Source organism: Thalassophryne amazonica, chromosome 21, assembly GCF_902500255.1.
Source record: "Thalassophryne amazonica chromosome 21, fThaAma1.1, whole genome shotgun sequence".
NCBI classification, from domain to species: domain Eukaryota; kingdom Metazoa; phylum Chordata; class Actinopteri; order Batrachoidiformes; family Batrachoididae; genus Thalassophryne; species Thalassophryne amazonica.
The window spans coordinates 14,715,309-14,735,978 of NC_047123.1; the positions used below are offsets into that span (position 1 = coordinate 14,715,309).

General features: G+C 42.6%; 1 protein-coding gene across 1 annotated transcript in view; it reads left to right on the forward strand.

Annotated features, from left to right (window-relative positions):
* Positions 1-20,670, forward strand: part of ptprk (protein tyrosine phosphatase receptor type K) — a 360,414-nt gene that overhangs the window by 148,277 nt on the left and 191,467 nt on the right. The window contains exons 4-6 of the mRNA XM_034162505.1: positions 4,290-4,450; positions 11,518-11,569; positions 11,665-11,723. Coding sequence (XP_034018396.1) covers positions 4,290-4,450; positions 11,518-11,569; positions 11,665-11,723 — 272 coding nt within the window. The remainder of the gene's footprint in view (positions 1-4,289; positions 4,451-11,517; positions 11,570-11,664; positions 11,724-20,670) is intronic.

Sequence of the window (20,670 nt, forward strand, 5' to 3'; positions counted from 1 at the left end):
ATGTTCAACTAGTAATAATTGTGGATTAATTGCTGTATTTTTGTCTGAGGTAATTGGGTGTGAAGATAATTTTGTTGCACTTGTTATGACAATAAATCATCATTCATTCAAACAGCGGGTCACCACACTTTAGGTTCCAAAATCAACAGCCTGAAAAAGTTAAGCATTTTGGAGTGATGTGTGTCATCTCCTCTCTGTAAATCCAAGCCGTCACTTTTGAATGAAAGCTCACAAGCTTTGTTTTCAGACATAGCAGGTTCATTTCGCTCTGACTGTCAGTCAATGGGATGTTTATGCTCATTCTAAAATGTACGTCACACGCCGAGAATTGCTGACGAAGACGTTTTCTGTAAATACACCTGCTAACGCTCAGAGTGAGAGGAATAATTACCATTAAAGTACATCAACGACCACAAATTTTTACTGCATGTGCACAGAGAGACTTACAATCATGAGTATTTTTATGTTGTCTTGCTAACTGGGATGTTAAAAAACGGGCAACATGTCCAATATGCCCTCCCCTGCTGTCAGTTCTCTGAATGTCGGTTTATTGTCTACCAAGGATAAAGAAGAGGCCAGTGGGCCACATGGCCTCGTCATATTGATCCAGTTCTATGGAAGAGTTTACCAGCTGAGACAAGAGAATCTGACTCTGTTGAAGCTTTTAAATCAACACTTAATACAAGTGTTCCCTCTAATGAGTACTGCATTCAGGTCCAGGTTTAACAGGTGTTTAGTATTGGTAGTGTCTGTATGTGCAATTGAGCATTGTCGTGAGACTGTCACATCCATTACCGCTTTCAGTAGTTTTTGTCCTGTTGTGATCTCACCGTCCACAAGAATTATAGTTTGTTTATTCTATTATTTTTTCATCCTGTTGAGAATAAGAGGTCTCTGAAATGGAATATTTCACAGCAGGGCTGTTGAAAGACGTAACAGGTGTGACAGAAATTGCTGTAATTTTTAATTATATTGTTTTATGACACTTATGATGTGCAATTGTAAAACACGGACTTTTATGACTTGAACTGAAAGTGCTTTACCAATAAAGTTATTACAATAAAAAAGTAATTATTACTGTAGTATCCTGGTTCATCACAGACACCCTCCCAGACCCTCTATTGTTTATGTTTTTGAAAGTGAGAACATGGCTTTTGTTTATTAGAGGAGGAACTGCTATGTAACCCACACTATGAGCACACAGGGGAGACTTTAACATTTTTTTACTCATAGAGAATTTATTAGAAATAGATTTGTGCTTTATGTGCAACCATCTGCAAAAAAAGAAAAGTCTAATTCTTGGGGGTTTTATTATTATGTTGTGGTGATTTCTGTCTGTCTATCCATCCCAAAAAGGGTATAAGTGTTCTAAAATCAACTCCTCTCACATTTTTTAGAAGGAATTTTGTAATACTTGGTAAAAGTCGTTGTTATAGGTTGGTAATACACATATTATTATATGTTTGTAGTTGGGCCCGAGGTTCAACCATCGGTCAAATTCTCCTCTCCAGTACTCTGGAATAGACCTTACCGTGGAGGCTGAGTAGTGTGATCCCCCTATAGTTGGAACACACCCTCCGGTCCCCCTTCTTAAACAGAGGGACCACCACCCCGGTCTGCCAATCCAGAGGCACTGTCCCCGATCGCCACGCAATGTTGCAGAGGCGTGTCAGCCAAGACAGTCCCACAACATCCAGAGACTTAAAGGTACTCAGGACGGATTTCATCCACCCCAGGAGCCTTGCCACCGAGGAGCTTTCTAACCACCTCGGTGACTTCAGCCTGAGTAATGGATGAGTCCGCCTCTGAGTCCCCAGTCTCTGCTTCCTCTTCGGAAGACGTGACGATGGGATTGAGGAGATCCTTGAAGTACTCCTTCCACCGCCCGACAACATCCCCAGTCAGGGTCAACAGCTCCCCACCTGCACCCTAAACAGTGCTGGTGGAGAGCTGCTTCCGCCTCCTGAGGCGTCGGACGGTTTGCCAGAATCTCTTCGAGGCCGACCGATAGTCCTCCTCCATGGCCTCCCCGAACTCCTCCCAGACCCGAGTTTTTGCCTCTGTGACCGCACGGGCTGCAGCACGCTTGGCCTGCCAGTACCTGTCAGCTGCCTCTGGGGTCCCACCTACCAACAAAGATAAGTAGGACTCCTTCAGCTTGACGGCATCCCTTACTTCCGGTGTCCACCACTGGGTTCGGGGATTGCCGCCGCGACAGGCAGCAGAGACCTTGTGACCACAGCTACGAGCGGCCACATCGACAATGGAGGTGGAGAACATAGTCCACTCGGACTCCATGTCTCCAACCTCCCCCGGGATATGGGAGAAGCTCTCCCGGAGGTGGGAGTTGAAGACCTCGCTGACAGAGGGTTCTGCCAGTCGTTCCCAGCAGACCCTCACGATACGTTTGGGCCTGCCAGGTCTGACCAGCTTCCTCCCCTCCCAGCGGATCCAACTCACCACCTGGTGGTGAGTTGGATCGGCTGGCTTGGGAACGCCTTGGGGTTCCCCCGCGTCACTCTTACAAAACAGGAAGGACGTCCACTTTGAAGGGCGGATGACACTGGTCGAACCTCGGATTCAGGAGGAGCAGTGTGGTTTTCGTCCTGGTCACGGCACACTGGACCAGCTCTGCACGCTCCATCGGGTGCTTGAGGGTTCATGGGAGTTCGCCCAACAAGTCCACATGTGTTTTGTGGATCTGGAGAAGGCATTTGACCATGTCCCTTGGGGCACCCTGTGGGGAGTGCTCCGGGAGTACGGGGTCCGGGGTCCTTTGCTAAGGGCTATCCGGTCCCTGTACGACTGCAGCAGGAGCTTGGTTCGCATTGCCGGTAGTAAATCAAACCTGTTTCCAGTGCACGTTGGCCTCCGCCAGGGCTGCCCTTTGTCACCGGTTCTGTTCATTATTTTTATGGACAGAATTTCTAGGCGCAGCCAGGGTGTAGAGGGGGTCTGGTTTGGGAACCACAGAATCTCGTCTCTGCTGTTTGCGGATGATGTGGCTCTGTTGGCGTCGTCAAATCAGGACCTTCAGCGTGCACTGGGGCAGTTTGCAGCCGAGTGTGAAGCTTCCGGGATGAAAATCAGCACCTCCAAATCCGAGGCCATGGTTCTTGACCGGAAAAAAGGTGCTTTGCCCTCTTCAGGTCGGTGGAGTGTCCTTACCTCAAGTGGAGGAGTTTAAGTATCTCGGGGTCTTGTTCACGAGTGAGGGACGGATGGAGCGTGAGATCGATAGATGGATCGGTGCAGCATCTGCAGTGATGCGGTCGCTGTATCGGACCGTCGTGGTGAAGAGAGAGCTGAGTAGGGGGGCAAAGCTCTCGATTTACCGATCGATCTACGTTCCAATCCTCACCTATGGTCATGAGATTTGGCTCATGACCGAAAGAACGAGATCGCGAGTACAAGCGGCCGAGATGAGTTTCCTCCGCAGGGTGGCTGGGTGCTCCCTTAGAGATAGGGTGAGGAGCTCAGTCACTCGGGAGGAGCTCGGAGTCGAGCCGCTGCTCCACCACGTCGAAAGGAGTCAGTTGAGGTGGCTCGGGCATCTTTTCCGGATGCCCCCTGGATGCCTCGCTGGAGAGGTGTTCCGGGCACGTCCCATTGGGAGGAGGCCCCGGGGAAGACCCAGGACACGCTGGAGGGACTATATCTCTCAGCTGGTTTGGGAACGCCTTGGGGTTCCCCTGGAGGAGCTGGGGGAGGTGTGTGTGGATCGGGAGGTCTGGGCGGCTTTGCTTGAGCTGCTGCCCCCGCGACCCGACTCCGGATAAAGCAGAAGAAAATGGATGGATGGATGTAGTTGGACCCATTTTACCAGAGTTATAGCCCTTGATAAACAAATCTTGACTCCGTTGGTTTCATGAGTGGGTGCCTGCATTCTGAAATAAACTTCTCTCACATTTTTAAGAGGAATTTTGCAAAACTTGATACAAATCCTTGTTGTATGTTGATAAAATGCATATTGTAATATTGTACAAGATTGACACATATTGCCAGAGTTATGGCCTTTCATTAACAAACCTAGACATTGCCAGTTTCATGAGTTGATGTATGCATTCTCAAATCAACTATCACATACCTTGAAATGTTATCAGAATGTAGCAAGCACTTGTACCAAAGCAGCATTTACCAGCGAGGAATAGTATGCTCTCAAAGCACTCTTGTTATCACAGGTCACAGGTACAAACATCGAATCCTCAAACACTACTTTGCATTTTGTGACTCTGACATTGCTTTTTAAACTACAGAGATGATCTGCTTTTCTCTGTCTCCATGTCCAGGCTCCTACATGTATGTGGACGTCTCTCAGTATGATGTTGGCGAGAAGGCCAGGTTTCAACTTCCAGTCATGAAGGAAAATGATACTCACTGTATTGACTTCAACTATCTCCTCACCAGCCCTGATGGCTCAAGTCCTGGAACCCTGAACGTTCTGGTGAAGGTACTGGGGAATAATAGAATTCAAATGTAATGTGTGACTTGATTTGTTGTGTTGGATTGTGTTTGATTGTGATGACTTATATTTACTGTGTAGTCAACAATCCTTCAGTTCAACAAATCCACCAGTTTTTGGGTAAAGGTGCTGTGCAGAGCTTTGTAGTCTTTCCTGAAATTTTATTCCTACATAACGCCATACCTTCACTGAAAGACAAAGTTAAGTAACATTTCATATTATATTTCATTTTATTTAGTCTGCTGGTTCAGTTTGTATTCTGACTGCTGGCAGTTCTTTAATTGGACTCTGAAATGATGCACTGAAATTGTCATTCTGAGTCAGTTCAGTGGATAGTGATGGTAGGGGAGATGGTGGTGACACACTGTTGTGGAACCATGTATTGGGGTCCAACCCTAATCATGAGGTGAGAGACTAATATACAAACCCTACATGATTAATTGTCATGTGAAAATGTCAGAACTCTGTCATTTGCCAGGTAGATTGTGTTCCTGTAATCAGCTTCATGAGCTATAAATAGTGTATGTATTCCTGTGGACTGCTTTGTGTCAGTACTTGCTAAGTTCCCTGGCTCTTAATTTTAGGAAGGAAGGAATCACTAATGTGATTTCTTACATTTCAAAGCTTTTCAGAATGTCTGTGTAACTTATTCCTCTTTTACAATAAAACATAAAAGAACTATTTTGTAAGATAATATGATAAATAATTACTGTAATGTAATGTGTAAGTTAAACATTTCTAGCTGTACAGGTGGTGTAAAATAACATTCACAATCATTTTTACACTCAAACTTTATAAAAGACTAACTTTGTCATGAAGGCAGTTTTTTTTTTTCTTTTAATGCCTGAAATGCTGCAATACACTCTTGACTTGTCAGCCACCGCATCTTTTCTGACAATTTACAAGGTGGTTCAAAAACACACTTAAAGTAAAATAAAGTAAAATGTTAACAGATGAATGCCATTTTCCTTTTTGATCATTTCCTGGGCTTTTGGTGGTGAAGGCATCATTATGAGTAGAGAGTGGAAAGTGTTTTGGGACAAGGTGTTTTCAGAGATGTGAGGTCGAACGCCGGTAAAGCTCACATCTCTGCATTCCCTGTTTAGAAGTCTTTGAGGAAAAACTGAAGGCCTGCCTGAAAGGCGTCATTAGGAACTTGCTGGGACGACCAGTGTGCTACTGTATAACTGTTTTTGTTGTGTATTTGTTTTTGTTTTTTTGTGCAGTACTCCAAAAACTACATGTAGGAATAGATGAGTAATAACATAATGCACAGTGACACATAATAATATGATTGTGTTCAGTGTCAATGTCATACAGTTTGATTTATCATTGATACGAAATTGATTAGGCTAAGATTCTACACAATTTTTAGTTTCTATTCATGAATTAAATGACTGTCAGGTATGAAATTTCGAATATGAAAACCCTATTTTTATTTTCAGTACTGACTGATAAACCAGGCTTTTGCAAAATAAAAAAGAGAAAATGTGCAGTAATAGACTTTATCTGCCATTATTTTGTGAGCCTTAATGCTTTGAGTAGACATCTGCTATTTGCAGCTGCCTTCTGTGAGCATTTCAGCAAATATCTGACAGTTTTTACATTGTATTGGGAATTGCTGTAATAAGTGGAAGAAATGGTGATACATTGTTGTGAGTGAGTCTTAGAAATATCGATTCAAACATGATTAGGGAGCCATTGTTAGGCTCAAACTGTCTACTTGAGACTGAATATACTCATTCTTTTCTCACTATAGTTATTTTTATTGTGATCTACTGTAACTCCCACTGACATATAAGCAGACTTCTTTCTATGCCCCAAAAACTTCACCATCTTTTATATATATATATATATATATATATATATATATATATACAACACCAATTGCAATGAAGTTGGGACATTGTGTAAAATGTACATAAAAACAGAATACAATGATTTGCAAATCCTCTTCAACCTATATTCAAATGAATACACCACAAAGACAAGATGTTTAATGTTCAAACTGATAAACTTTATTGTTTATGTGCAAATATTTGCTCAGTTTGAAATGGATGCCTGCAACACGTTTCAAAAAAGTTGGGACAGTCGTATGTTTACCACTGTGTTGCATCACCTTTCCTTCTAACAACACTCAATAATTGTTTGGGAACTGAGGACACTGGAACTGTGAGTGTCATGACTGGGCATAAAAGGAGCATCCCCTAAAGACTCAGCCGTTCACAAGCAAAGATGGGGTGAGGATCACCACTTTGTGAACAACTGCATGAAAAATAGTGAAACAGCTCGGACTATGAAAATAGTCCAGCAGCTTAAGAACAATGTTTCTCAATGTGCAATTGCAGGGAATTTAGGGATTCCATCATCTACAGTCCATAATATAATCAGAAGATTCAGAGAATCTGGAGAACTTTCTGCACATAAGTGGCAAGGCCGAAAACCAACATTGAATGCCCATGACCTTCGATCCCTCAGGCGGCACTGCATTAAAAACCAAAATCATTGTGTAAAGGATCTTGCCACGTGGGCTCAGGAACACTTCAGAAAACCACTGTCAGTTAACACAGTTCGTCGCTACATTTACAAGTGCAAGTTAAAACTCTACCATGCAAAGCGAAAGCCGTACATCAACAACATCCAGAAACGCCACCGCCTTCTCTGGGCCCGAGCTCATTTGAAATGGACAGACGCAGAGTGGAAAAGTTACAACAGCGTTGCTTCGTAGTAAAAGATTGTGGGTACATGACTGACCTGCCTGCAGTCCAGACTTGTCGCTGATTGAAAATGTGTGGCACATTATGAAGTGCAAAATATGACAGCGGAGACCCCAGACTGTTGAACAAATGAAGTCGTACATCGAGCAAGAATGGGAAAAAATTCCACCGACAAAGCTTCAACAGTTCGTGTCCTCAGTTCCCAAACGCTTACTGAGTGTTGTGAGAAGGAATACAGTGGTAAAAATACCACTGTCTCAGCTTTTTTTTGAAAAGTGTTGGAGGCATCCATTTCAAAATCGGCAAATATTTGCACAAAAAAATAAGGTTTGTCAGTTTCAACATTAAATATCTTGTCTTTGTGGTGTATTCAATTGAATATAGGTTGAAGAGGATTTGCAAATCATTGTATTCTGTTTTTATTTACATTTTACACAATGTCCCAACGTCATTGGAATTGGGGTTTGTGTGTGTGTATATATATATATATATATAACACACACACACACACACACACGCTGCACTTTTTCCACATTTTGTTATGTTAGGGCCCTGTTCCACTGGGGAGAGGATTAATAGCACATGAATTGAGTATACAAATTGGGGGCGTTCGTTATCGTGGGCAACAAAAATGCAATTGAATATGATGTCACAAGCTTGGCGCTCCTACCTTTGGGCAGTTTTGCCTATTCCTCGTTGCAGCACCTCTCAAGCTCCATTAGGTTGGATGGGGAGTATCGGTGCACAGCCATTTTCAGATTGCACCAAAGATGTTCAATCAGATTCAGGTCTGGGCTCTGGTTGGGCCACTCAAGGACATTCACAGAGCCACTCCTTTGATATCTTGGCTGTGTGCTTAGGGTCATTGTTCTGATGGAAGATAAAGTGTCGCCCCAGTCTGAAGTCAAGAGTCTCTGGAGCAAGTTTTCATCCAGGATTTTTCTGTACATTGCTGCATTCATCTTTCCTTAAATCCTGACTAGTCTCCCAGTTACTCCCGCTGAAAAACATCCCCACTGCATTATGCTGCCACCACCATGCTTCACTGTTGAGATGATGCCTGGTTTCCTCCAAATATGACTCCTGGCATTCACACCAAAGAGTTCAGTCTTTGTCTCATCAGACCAGAGAATTTTGTTTTCATGGTCTGAGTCTTTCAGGTGCCTTTTGGCAAAATCCAGGTGGGCTGCCATGTGTCTTTTACGAAGGAGTGGCTTCTGTTGGGCCACTCTACTTTACAGTTCTGATTGGTGGATTGCTGCAGAGATGGTTGTCCTTCTGAAAGGTTCTCCCCCCTCCACAGAGGAATGTTGGAGCTCTGACATAGTGACCATTAGGTTCTTGGTCACCTCCCTGACTAAGGCCTTTCTCCCCCATTTGCTCAGTTTAGACGGGCAGCCAGCTCTAGGAAGAGTCCTGGGCCTCATGTACAAAGGCCCCAGGACACACAATGCACAATAACCTGGCGTACGCCCGTCTCCACCTCCATGTGCAAATGTATCAAAAAGTGACGTGAGTGTGGAAAGGTGCGGTGTGTCACGCAAAAATCCAGGCTGACATACGCACGTTTCTTCAGCTATTGATCCACTGTGGACATGTAAAGATAATGCTGGGAACCGTTAATAGTGTGACAACAAGAAGTCATCAGAGTGATGCGCACATCAGAGACACACTGATGAACATTTAACACACTCACGTCACGTGTTTGCAATTGTATGGATGGATATAAAAGCGCGCGCAAAGTGATGCGTAAAATGGCAGTAACAATGGCATTGTTAGAGGACCTTCTAAATGGTACAATCCAATATAAGCGTGTCTTCGGAGAATGTGAGATTTACCTCCAAATGAGGATAATTGGCTCATAAACTGATTTCGATTGCCAAGGCTACTGTGACTGGAGGTAAATGGTAAATGGGCTGCATTTATATCGCGCTTTTCCAACTACATCAGACGCTCAAAGCACTTTACAAAAATGCCTCACATTCACTCCAAGGCGCTCACTACACTCCGGGAGCAATAGGGGATTAAATTAAAGACCTTGCCCAAGGGCCCTTAGTGATTTTCCAGTCAGGCTGGGATTTGAACCAAGGATCTTCTGGTCTCAACCCTTAGCCACTAGACCATCACCTTTTTATTTTTGCTTGATGGTGAGCTGCAGAGCTTCTTAACAAGCTTCCTGTGTTCAGTATTTGTCAATAAACGCATGTGTAAATTGTGAATGTCACACTGTCAGCGGAGGTGCACCTCACCTTTTTAACATCAGTGTGTGCATGCTGTTATATGTCGGCCTCACACACATGCGCGTTGTAGCTCCCACGAACATGTTTCCAGTTTCATGATTAATCCTTTTAACACTTTATTGAATAAACTGTCCCTGTGTGTTTGCACGTCATTTCCAGTCATCTATAGTATAATTTATTTCCTGTGTTCATGTTGTCTGATGTGACGTCGTGGGGAATCCTTGCCCCAAGGGCCTATTTACATGAAATTGCATATTTAAATGGGGCATGGACAGTGAGGAGTTTGGTTCAACACTCAAATGGAACGTGTGTGAATTTATGCCTACGCACAATTTCATACATCTGAATATATTTGTGCTTATGCCAAGTTCCGGGTTTTGGCGAATGCCAGCTTTTAGTAGAAAGTCCACATTAGTCGTTGTACATGAGGCCCCTGGTGGATTTGAACTTCTTCCATTTACAGATGATGGAGGCCATTGTGCTCATTGGGACCTTCAAAGCAGCAGAAATATTTCTGTACCCTTCCTCAGATTTGTGCCTCGAGACAATCTTGTCTCAGGAGTCTACAGACAATTCCTTTGACTTCATGTTTGGTTTATGTTCTGACATGCACTGTCAACTGTGGGACCTTATACATAGACGGGTGTGTGCCTTTTCAAATCATCTCCAATCAACAGAATTTAATGCAAGTGGACTCCAATTAAGATGTGGAAACATCTCAAGGATGAGCAGTAGAAACAGGATGCACCTGAGCTCAATTTTGAGCTTCATGGCATCAGCTTTGGTGTGCAGGTAGTGCTTAGAAATTGTAGTATGATTTTCTAGAGGTTTTGGTTTGCACCTGCATCATTCCAAAGGACAAATCACTCTAAATGTGTAATTTCTTTAGTTGTAAATGAAATTTTAATTTTTTGTTGTGTGCTGTCTTCATTTACTCTGACCCAGAAATGTATATACTGATTCTTACACTAATGCAGTACCCACACAGGTGTTACCTTTTTTTATGATACTGAGAGGTAATAAAAATAATCCTTGTAGATTCTGAAATATACTCAATTTATTTTGGATATAACATTTTTGAGCAGGAGTCTGGAAACAGGCATCTAAGGTACAAGAGGTTAAGAAAGACTATTTGTTAATTTGAAAAATCAATTATAATCTATAATCTTATATATAAAGCATGTGTGGCTTTGTGACTCACTACGTGTATTGCTAGAAGAACCCCATACTTCTTAGAGATGATACGTTAGCCCAATTAACCACACAATAAGCCATGTTATTAAAGATATTTGTAATAAAATGTGCACAGAGGAGCCATACTGTCATGCTAATGTTAGCCATTAGCATCACACTGTGTAAAATATGATGTTTTCAACATGTGAACGATTAAATCCATCATAAATCAGTTTTCAGGTGCTCACCTTGGTCATATCCTCACCCACAGTCAAAAATAAATGTAAAACGTATAAATTAATAATAAAAATAAAAGTTCTTCTTTGTGTTTATCAGCAGATTGCAACCCAACTTTAAAGGTGCATACCACCACCTACTGTGTGGGAGTGTATGAAATCATGGTATTAATTATTCTGAGTCAATACAATACAGAATATGAAACAGTACAATGAAAAATAATCAAAACATGGAATAAATATCTTAACACTGTTAGGAAACTGCACAAGTTTAGCACAGTCATACAGCACACCGCATTTCTGACAATCCTTAGTTGTTCAACAGTTATTAGTCATTCATGTAACTCACTGAGAGAGAGAGAATGCAGTTTCTGTTTTGCATAGCTGTATCATTTTTCAGTAACATCATAATTTGGTTTGGGTGTGTTTGGATATTGATGTATTGTAGCCTGTTGTATCAGTTAATCTTTATAGCACTATTAAAATGAATATCTTGCTTGGCTGCTTATTCTCTGAGACGTGTTTAAGAGTTAGATCTGTCACACACGTTCATTTAAGATTGCACGTGTGTCTTGCTTGTCAGCTTTTCTGTGACTGAATGTTAGTGACTCTGCTTTGAGTATCACTGAGACGTCAGTATCTTCTCTGACGTTAATTTCTGTTTTATTTTTGTTGTTGCTCTTATCCAGGTTAACAAGGGTTCCTTGGCCAACCCCATATGGAATGTGACATCCTACACTGGTAAGGCCTGACTCAGTGTGCTACGTCTGAACTCATAATTTATTTCACACCAATTTAATTTTATTTTATTTGAGTTGACTAATGTTGTTGCACAGGAAAAGAATGGCTCCGAGCTGAACTTGCTGTCTCCACCTTTTGGCCAAATGAATATCAGGTAAAAGCTAAACACCAGTGACAATCGAATGCTTTGTTGATGCACAATTCAGTTCTAATGTTTATATCACTGTTTGAGGTAAGTTCATTTTTGTCACGAACACACAAACACCAGACATCCAGACACATCCACATGCTGTAAGGCTGAAAGCAGCTGATGTATTTGTGTTGACTGTGGCTCAGGTGGTGACGATAAGCCTGAAAACAGAAAAATGAGGGCGCATGTGTGCATATATAAATGTGTTTGCCTCTGTGGTGGGGTGTAACATTGTGTAACAACATTATTATCAATACAGGCGTGTCATTAAAATGTCTTTTACAGTTGGATATTCATTCTGATCCCAAAATTCTAATCCAACTCGATTTAAGCAGTGCCAGTTTAATTTGATCAACATTGGTTTTAATTCATTTAGTTCTTAAACATTCAGTTGTAGTTGGAATCCAGTATTGGAAACAGACAGAATGTCTCTTTAATCAGACAGCTCTTGGTGAGTTCACATTTGATTTCATAGAAAATGAAATGAGTGATTTTAAGAGGTATGTGGCTTTAACCCTATCACTGTCTTGCCGCTGTCCTTCCAGCACCTTCCCAAAGATTTAGATTTGTCTTCTCATGAAGTTCTCTCCAATCTTTTTTTACAAGTTTATAAAATGCTTCAACAATAATGTCCTTCAAATTAAAATACTTAGTTCTGCAGAACAGATGTTTGCTGCATTAGCATGCTCAGCCTATGACGTCACTGCTTCACCAGGTTGAGGTTACATGCTGTATGTCCAGGTCTGCAAACATGATTTTGCAGCCCTCACAATAAATATTCTTGCAGATGGAAATAATAGCTCAATGTCCCACAGTTCATAATGGAAATTTGTCTAGATGTTATTGGATTGCTGTGTTATGAGGGTGGACTTCTGGACTTGTACATAAAGATACCCCAGCAAACAAAACTTTGGGTGTGTGAGTGGTGGTAGTGGTGGGGGGTGGGGAGGGGGTGCAGGCTATCAGAATCACCCAGTCCCTGAAGGTAGTTCAGTCCTGATATATGTCTCTGTTGTAGACATGTTGGACCAGCTATCCTCAGCAGTTGTATAAAGCTGATCCTGCTGGGATGTTAGACTTCTCCAGTGACAGGGTTATTGTGGTTGATTCTCCAGTGAATTGTGAACCACCATTATTGGCATCTCAATCCAGGTGGGTGGAGATGCTGTTCTCCTTGCATTGCAAACAATGCTTGAGAGAGAGGTCCAGTCTGAGAGCCAGGTATCCCTACAGACTGGAAGAATAAACTTGTTGTCCCCTTCTTGAAAGGAACAGGTGATCGCATGGATTGTAACAATCATAGAGGTATTACACGTGTGCTTGCAAGGGTTATTCTTAATAGGATTCAGTTCCAGCTACTTTCTGTTCACCAACCATAATGGTCTGACTTCACATCCTAGAACTGAAACATTCACAGGCCACATTCTAGTTCTGCAATTACTCATATTGTAGAACTGAAGCATGAATATTGACAGTTCTTCTTTGCACCCAGTTTTCATTTTCACAAAACACTCAATTCAGTTGATTGAGGTGTTCCTTGGGGCATCCAGAGCATTTGTGATCCTATCAACCACCCTATATACATAGATACTGTGAGTGCTGTACGGTGCAGAGACATAGACTTTACAGTGAAGACATGTTTCAGGGGTGTGTTCTGGCTCCTACACTGTTCAGTGCTAACATGGACTGGGTGTTGGGTAGAGTTGTAGAAATAAGTGACTTGGATGCTTTTGTTGACAAGTTAAGGTTTGCTTGACTTCATGTATGATGCTGTAACCTTTGTGGAATGAATGGATAACCTGGTTGCAGTACTTGAGAAGCTGTGTGAGGAAATGGAGATCCAGGAAATGGATCTGTATTTGGTAAAAAATGTTGAACTTGTAGAGTTCAGCATTTGTCACTTGTCACTTATCTCAGCAGTGACATTCATGTCTCTGGATCCTTGTCCTTTGACATTGAGAGACGCCTTGGAAGAGCTTATGGAGTCATGAAGTTGCTGGACAGAGGTTTTTGGCAATACTGATAGCTTTGCAGGAGGACTAAGGTCCAAGTCTTTTAGGTCCTGGTCCTTCTTGTCTTAGTGTATGGTTGTAATCAGTGAGCAAGGGCTGGATGCCTTTGGAAGTAGGTGTGTTGGGAGAATCCATGGATATCACTATAATTACTTTGTTTCAAGCGAGCGGTATCACTAGCATTGTGAGGGAGTGTCAGCTTTGAGATTTTGGCTCTGTGGCACATGATCCAGCACGCAGGTGCCTGAGTGTTGAGGACCCGAGTGGCTGGAGAAGGCCAATGCGGTGCCCACATTTCACCTGACTGTGGCTGATAGATGGTTACTTTGATGATGTGGGGATGGAGTGTTTGTCTGTCTGGGTGGTTTGTATGCAGGACCCAAGATGGTACAGTGGTGTCACTATGGCACTGAAGTGCAACACCAACGCATGCTTCCAGATTTGACTTGACTCTGTCCCTCTGACTGCCTGTCTGTGAAATTTGTAAGTGAAACTCTTATGAACCCCTATTTTGGATTTGAGTGAGATTTCACACAGTGCTAGCATGTGACATGAAGATGTGCTTGAAGGAAAAAAGTTATTGTCTAATGTCTTTAAGGGGAAACAATTGGATTTTTTTTATGTATCATATTTGTCAATTCCTTGTACACAGGTTGACAGGTCAGATCAGGTCTGGGATTGTGTGCTGTTGTTGTGCGTCACTGCATGCACCACACTATGGAAATCACCTTAGAGCCTTGTTAGCAATCACCCAGGCAGAGTACCAGTCCAACCCCACCTCCCTAATATTGTTGTATGTTGTTTTTCGATTTGCTGAGGTCCTCAGCTTTGAGGCATCTTTGTGCTAGATTATGCACAGAAACATGCTCTGAGAGGGAGACCTGCGTTCCCTTTGTGTGTGTTTGTTGGAGGGTGGTCTTAGGAAACTGACATTTGTATGATGTGTGGCTCTTCTAACAAACTGACAGACACAGTGATCATGTTAAATGCACAGCCTAATCAGTCTACTGTGTAATAAGACTGTGAGAAGATGTGTGAAAACATCCTCCAGATAGCCCGTCTGGAGCCCAGTTCCCCTCAGTGACAGGGGACAAGATCACTGACATGAAACTCATATGTCAACATGTTTTAAATGAACATCCTGCCAGACTGACACTTATGGTGGTTTTCCAGGCTATTGGACAGGTTATTAAATTTGAGTTTTTTTTCTCTCGTGTACCAACATGTTGCAATTTCATCAGATTTGTGAAGCATCTGGTTCCACCAGGGTGACCCAGACATGTAAACACATGTACACACACGAGAATTAACATTCACTGATGTATGCAGACCCACACAGCACCGCTTCAGACAATGTTGTACTTTTTTATTGTCCTAATTTGTGTTGCTTTCTGTCCCTGAAGTCTTAAATTGTTTTTATTCAGAGTAAGTTTTTTTTTTAAATGATAGTGTGATTGCCTTGTTTTGACAAATTTCAGCTGTATTGGGGGGTGGGGGGGGGACTGTTTACCATAAATACATCTTTGAGCTTGTCATTTAGATTCTTTTCAGATACAGCGTTCTCACTTCATCCCATAAACACAGAGAGAAAAGTGTGATGTATTTAAAGATGGTGTTTCTCACCTGCAGAACATAATCATCAGGTACATTTTTTTTTATCATGTTTACAGTCAATCAGGAAGCATGATGCATGTACAATATGCAGTCGCATATCCATGTATCCTTAGTTATTAAGCATTCCTTGCACCTCATTGTACATCCAGCATAGAGCTCAGTGCAAGTGTTATTGTTAGTTTGATGTAGTTGTCCTTTTTATTCCCAGCAACTGTTATCTAAATAATGGTACTACTTCTTATCCCATTTGCTACACACATGGAATAGCAAAAAACAAAAAATGAGGTGCAGTCATTCACATGGCTGGCACATTTGCACCTTTGAGCACCAAAATCTGGTCAAAAGTACAGTGCTGGACAGTGTTTTACAAAAAGCACAACCACATATGATCCTAGATAATAAGTGCTAAATTACATGGGCAATACAAACGTGTGCATTGGGATAGAAACAGTTTTGCAGGTGATTTAGTGAATGCACAGTTAATGGCTTGCTGTAATGTGGTGTAGACAGTAGTATGTAAGTGAAAGTAGGCCTCCGTTGGAAGCCTTAAGGACAAGTTGGAACATGCCCTGCTGTTAAACAATTTATCAGATACTCACTCAACTGAAAGCCACCAAAAGCTGCCTGGATTTTACAAATGGTTATCAACACGGAGGTGTTTTTCCTGTGGCGGGCGCGCTGCTTCGGCTCCAATCCGTCCGCACGTCTTTCATTAAAAAATCTCCTTTAACAGCGGAATGTCCAGATAAACTGCTGATTCCGACCTCTTCTGAAAGTTCTCTGTTCTCTCACGACGTCCTGGGTCTACAGAGGCTTAGATTTGGAGGTTTTCAGCTTGAAACAGGGTGACGACGTCGCCTCGGAGCGCTGCGCGACGTCCCGCTCCGTGGGAAGTCCTTACAGCAATAGAAACAATCCAAAATCTCTCATCAGCCGTTAAAATTTTCACAGAAAGCCAGCTGAATTTCTCAAATGGTGTCCACTCGGATGTGCCTTACAGTTTTTGAAAAAATTTTGATCAAGCACAGTGCCAGTCTCTCAGCAACTTCTCAGACAATGAAAATCCGACGAGGGGGCTGGACCACTCCTTCCACAAGGCATGCTCACAGGCGAATGATGTCACCGACAGGCGTGAAAAAACTCACGCGTGCGCCCGAGGGTTCAAGCTTGGCTGATGTGATCACACGTGATTCAATCCATATAGTTTTTTTAAAAAATAAAACTGTCAGCTTCTTTTCTAATAGACCTCGTACATATTAGGCCATGGAAGAACCCATTAAATTTTGGCTGTGATCCAGATCCGAATCTGGATTCTGGATCAATATTCACTTTATACAGGCTTTGAAGGATTACGTGAAAACTACTTCATGGATTCTCACCACATTTTCACCACGGATAGATATTAGGCCATGGAAGACTCCACTGAATTTTGGAGGTGATCCGGATTGGTGGACGTCAGAAATCTCTGATTGTTCTTATTTCCTGTTAATTATGTAATTTTTTGAATGCTAATTTTCTGTCTTAATGTATTTATAATTTATTTAGGTTCTTGTTATCATATACACACTGTTATTATCATGATTAATGGACATGCGTGTGCAGTAAGTCTTGTTAGAGTGGAAAGCGGCTGCTGCTTTTACTGTGAGTGCATCAACATTAATAGTTATCACTTAAAAAGGAGTCATCATAACACGACATCACACTTAAGTAAACTTTGCAATTAATATGCGGCTCCATTCTTAACGTTAGCAGCTAGATTCCATTCAAGCATACGCTGGGACATTTTCCTCAAGACTGCGTAAACACTGTTGGAAACACTGGGAAACATTATGATTCTGATGTCCTTTAAAGCATAGAAGAATGGAAATCATGCACGCTAGTATACAGCACCAAAATCTCAAAGAATGAAAGTGTGTCTCCATACCTGAATTTTGATTTCCGTTCTGCTGTTTTCTTCAGCCCCTCTTCGCCATCACAGGGGGCCACAGCATTATTGTTAGCCTCCGATCTAGTCAATCCCGCAGCAGACAGCATCAGTCGAGTTGGTTATACACCGGCCTCGACCTCTTGTGACACTTGATGCCCCCCCTTCCCCGGACTGATCATTGATCACAACGCCCCACACGTTGGGGCATTTTTCTGGCTGCTCTTCCTCAGCTACACTGGCTGTGGTCAGGCCAAAGACGAAACAAAAAATGCAGAGATCGTCCTTTGATCACTGGGCTTCATGCAACGCTTGCGCTTTGTCATGGTTTGTGTCGTCTGGATGTAAACAGGATAAAATAATGAGCTGAAGTTGTATATGTAAAATTTCCCCGCAAAAATGGGTTGTGTATGGTCAGATTCCCATCAAGTCTTGTGCTAAAACATTGCGAGATGATGCCAGTCAGTATAGCGGCAGTGTGATAGCAGTATAGCTACGGCGCTGTTATTCCATCGTCTGAGGAGAACCATGCTTTCACTTGGATCTTCTTCTTCAGCACCACAGCGCTGGGTGCCTGGCAGTCCAGTTAAAGAGAAAGACAGGTGCCACTCTGATTGGTCAATATGATGTTCAGACAACATGAATAATCTACACAATAAACCCAAACCGTTTTGGTCCTGTCTGGTTTTGGGCCGCTATATCCTGCTGCTGAAATAGCAAAGTTGCACACCCTAAATGGGTTTGTGCTTTCTCTGTGCAAGTCCTTTTTACATTTGTCATCAAAATCTAAGAAAATGTCACTTCTCTGCCGATGTCAAATTTTAGACATGTTCTCATGCACGTATACATCACAGTGATTTATGCAAATTGGTTGACAAGAGGATGTGGACTGTCACCTGACATGTCTCTGGAGTGATGATGTGTCAGTCCTCAGCCTTCAGTATTTCACAGCCGTAACTTCAAAACACAAGTTATCGTTAATCCTGCATCAGACTGATGAGACCAGTCAGTCAACGCTTCACGTTTGAATGATCATCACAGAGTTTCATATATATATACACTCAACAAAAATATAAACGCAACACTTTTGGTTTTGCTCCCATTTTGTATGAGATGAACCCAAAGATCTAAAACTTTTTCCACATACACAATATCACCATTTCCCTCAAATATTGTTCACAAACCAGTCTAAATCTGTGATAGTGAGCACTTCTCCTTTGCTGAGATAATCCATCCCACCTCACAGGTGTGCCATATCAAGATGCTGATTAGACACCATGATTAGTGCACAGGTGTGCCTTAGACAGCCCACAATAAAAGGCCACTCTGAAAGGTGCAGTTTTATCACACAGCACAATGCCACAGATGTCGCAAGATTTGAGGGAGCGTGCAATTGGCATGCTGACAGCAGGAATGTCAACCAGAGCTGTTGCTCGTGTATTGAATGTTCATTTCTCTGCCATAAGCCATCTCCAAAGGCGTTTCAGAGAATTTGGCAGTACATCCAACCAGCCTCACAACCGCAGACCACATGTAACCACACCAGCCCAGGACCTCCACATCCAGCATGTTCACCTCCAAGATTGTCTGAGACCAGCCACTCGGACAGCTGCTGAAACAATCGGTTTGCATAACCAAAGAATTTCTGCACAAACTGTCAGAAACCGTCTCAGGGAAGCTCATCTGCATGCTCGTCGTCCTCATCGGGGTCTCGACCTGACTCCAATTCGTCGACGTAACCGACTTGAGTGGGCAAATGCTCACATTCGCTGGCGTTTGGCACGTTGGAGAGGTGTTCTCTTCACGGATGAATCCCGGTTCACACTGTTCACGACAGATGGCAGACAGCGTGTGTGGCGTCGTGTGGGTGAGCGGTTTTCTGATGTCAATGTTGTGGATTGAGTGGCCCATGGTGGCGGTGGGGTTATGGTATGGGCAGGCGTCTGTTATGGACGAGGAACACAGGTGCATTTTATTGATGGCATTTTGAATGCACAGAGATACCGTGACGAGATCCTGAGGCCCATTGTTGTGCCATCCAGGAACATCACCTCATGTTGCAGCAGGATAATGCACGGCCCCATTTTGCAAGGATCTGTACACAATTCTTGGAAGCTGAAAATGTCCCAGTTCTTGCATGGCCGGCATACTCACCGGACATGTCACCCATTGAGCATGTTTGGGATGCTCTGGACCGGCGTATACGACAGCGTGTACCTGCACCTTTCAGAGTGGCCTTTTATTGTGGACAGTCTAAGGCACACCTGTGCACTAATCATGGTGTCTAATCAGCATCTTGATATGGCACACCTGTGAGGTGGGATGGATTATCTCAGCAAAGGAGAAGTGCTCACTATCACAGATTTAGACTGGTTTGTGAACAATATTTGAGGGAAATGGTGATATTCTGTGTGTGGAAAAAGTTTTAGATCTTTAAGTTCATCTCATACAAAATGGGAGCAAAACCAAAAGTGTTGCGTTTATATTTTTGTTGAGTGTATATATATATATATATATATATATATATGAATACCAAAAGTGGCCAGTGAAGCAGTGACCAACAGAGAGACAAATATGAACATATTAAAAGGCAGGTGATGTGTTTGTGCTTTGCTCGGCAGTAATTTGAATGAAGGATGATAGGAGAAAGGAAAGACAGATTGGTGGAGGGGAGAAATAGAGAGGGGGAGAGAGTGAGACAAGCAAAGGTTGATAAGCTATGGGTAAACAGTTCACGGCAGATTTCCTTTTACAGGTGATGAATGACAACAACTGTGCTGTTTCTTATTCCGTTCGTCACTGTCTCTGGTTTTGATAGCGACCTCCTCTCCTCTCTCTGCCGCTCTCCTCCTATGTTCATTACACGCTCCCTTTGAGTAAACATTGTTCGAAAAAGATGGCAAGCAAAATAAATGTCAAGCAAGAGAGATGCAGAAAGTACCTCAAAATGAGAAATGTTTAGATGATGTTGAATCATGATATAGAGAACAGGAGTAACATAAGGTGGAGATAGAAAAGTCTTTATTTGTATCTGAGCTGCTGAACTGACAGTGCAGTAAATGGGAGCACTTGTTGACTCCAGTGCTGACGTGCCACTTTGAATACACTATATCACTAAGAAGTCAAGTAACAGAAACACTTTCCTTGGACTTCTTCTTTCGGTTGCTGTCATTTGACACAGGAGATCCTCTGTCTCCATCTCCCACTGTACTCTGTATCTTCTGTCACATACGTTCCTAATCTTGTCCGTCCTCATCACTCCAAAGGAAAATCACAGTATTTTCAGCTCTGCCACCTCCAACTCTGCCTCCTATCTTTTTGCCATTACTTTGAGCCATTGACCCCAAGTGTTTAAATTTGT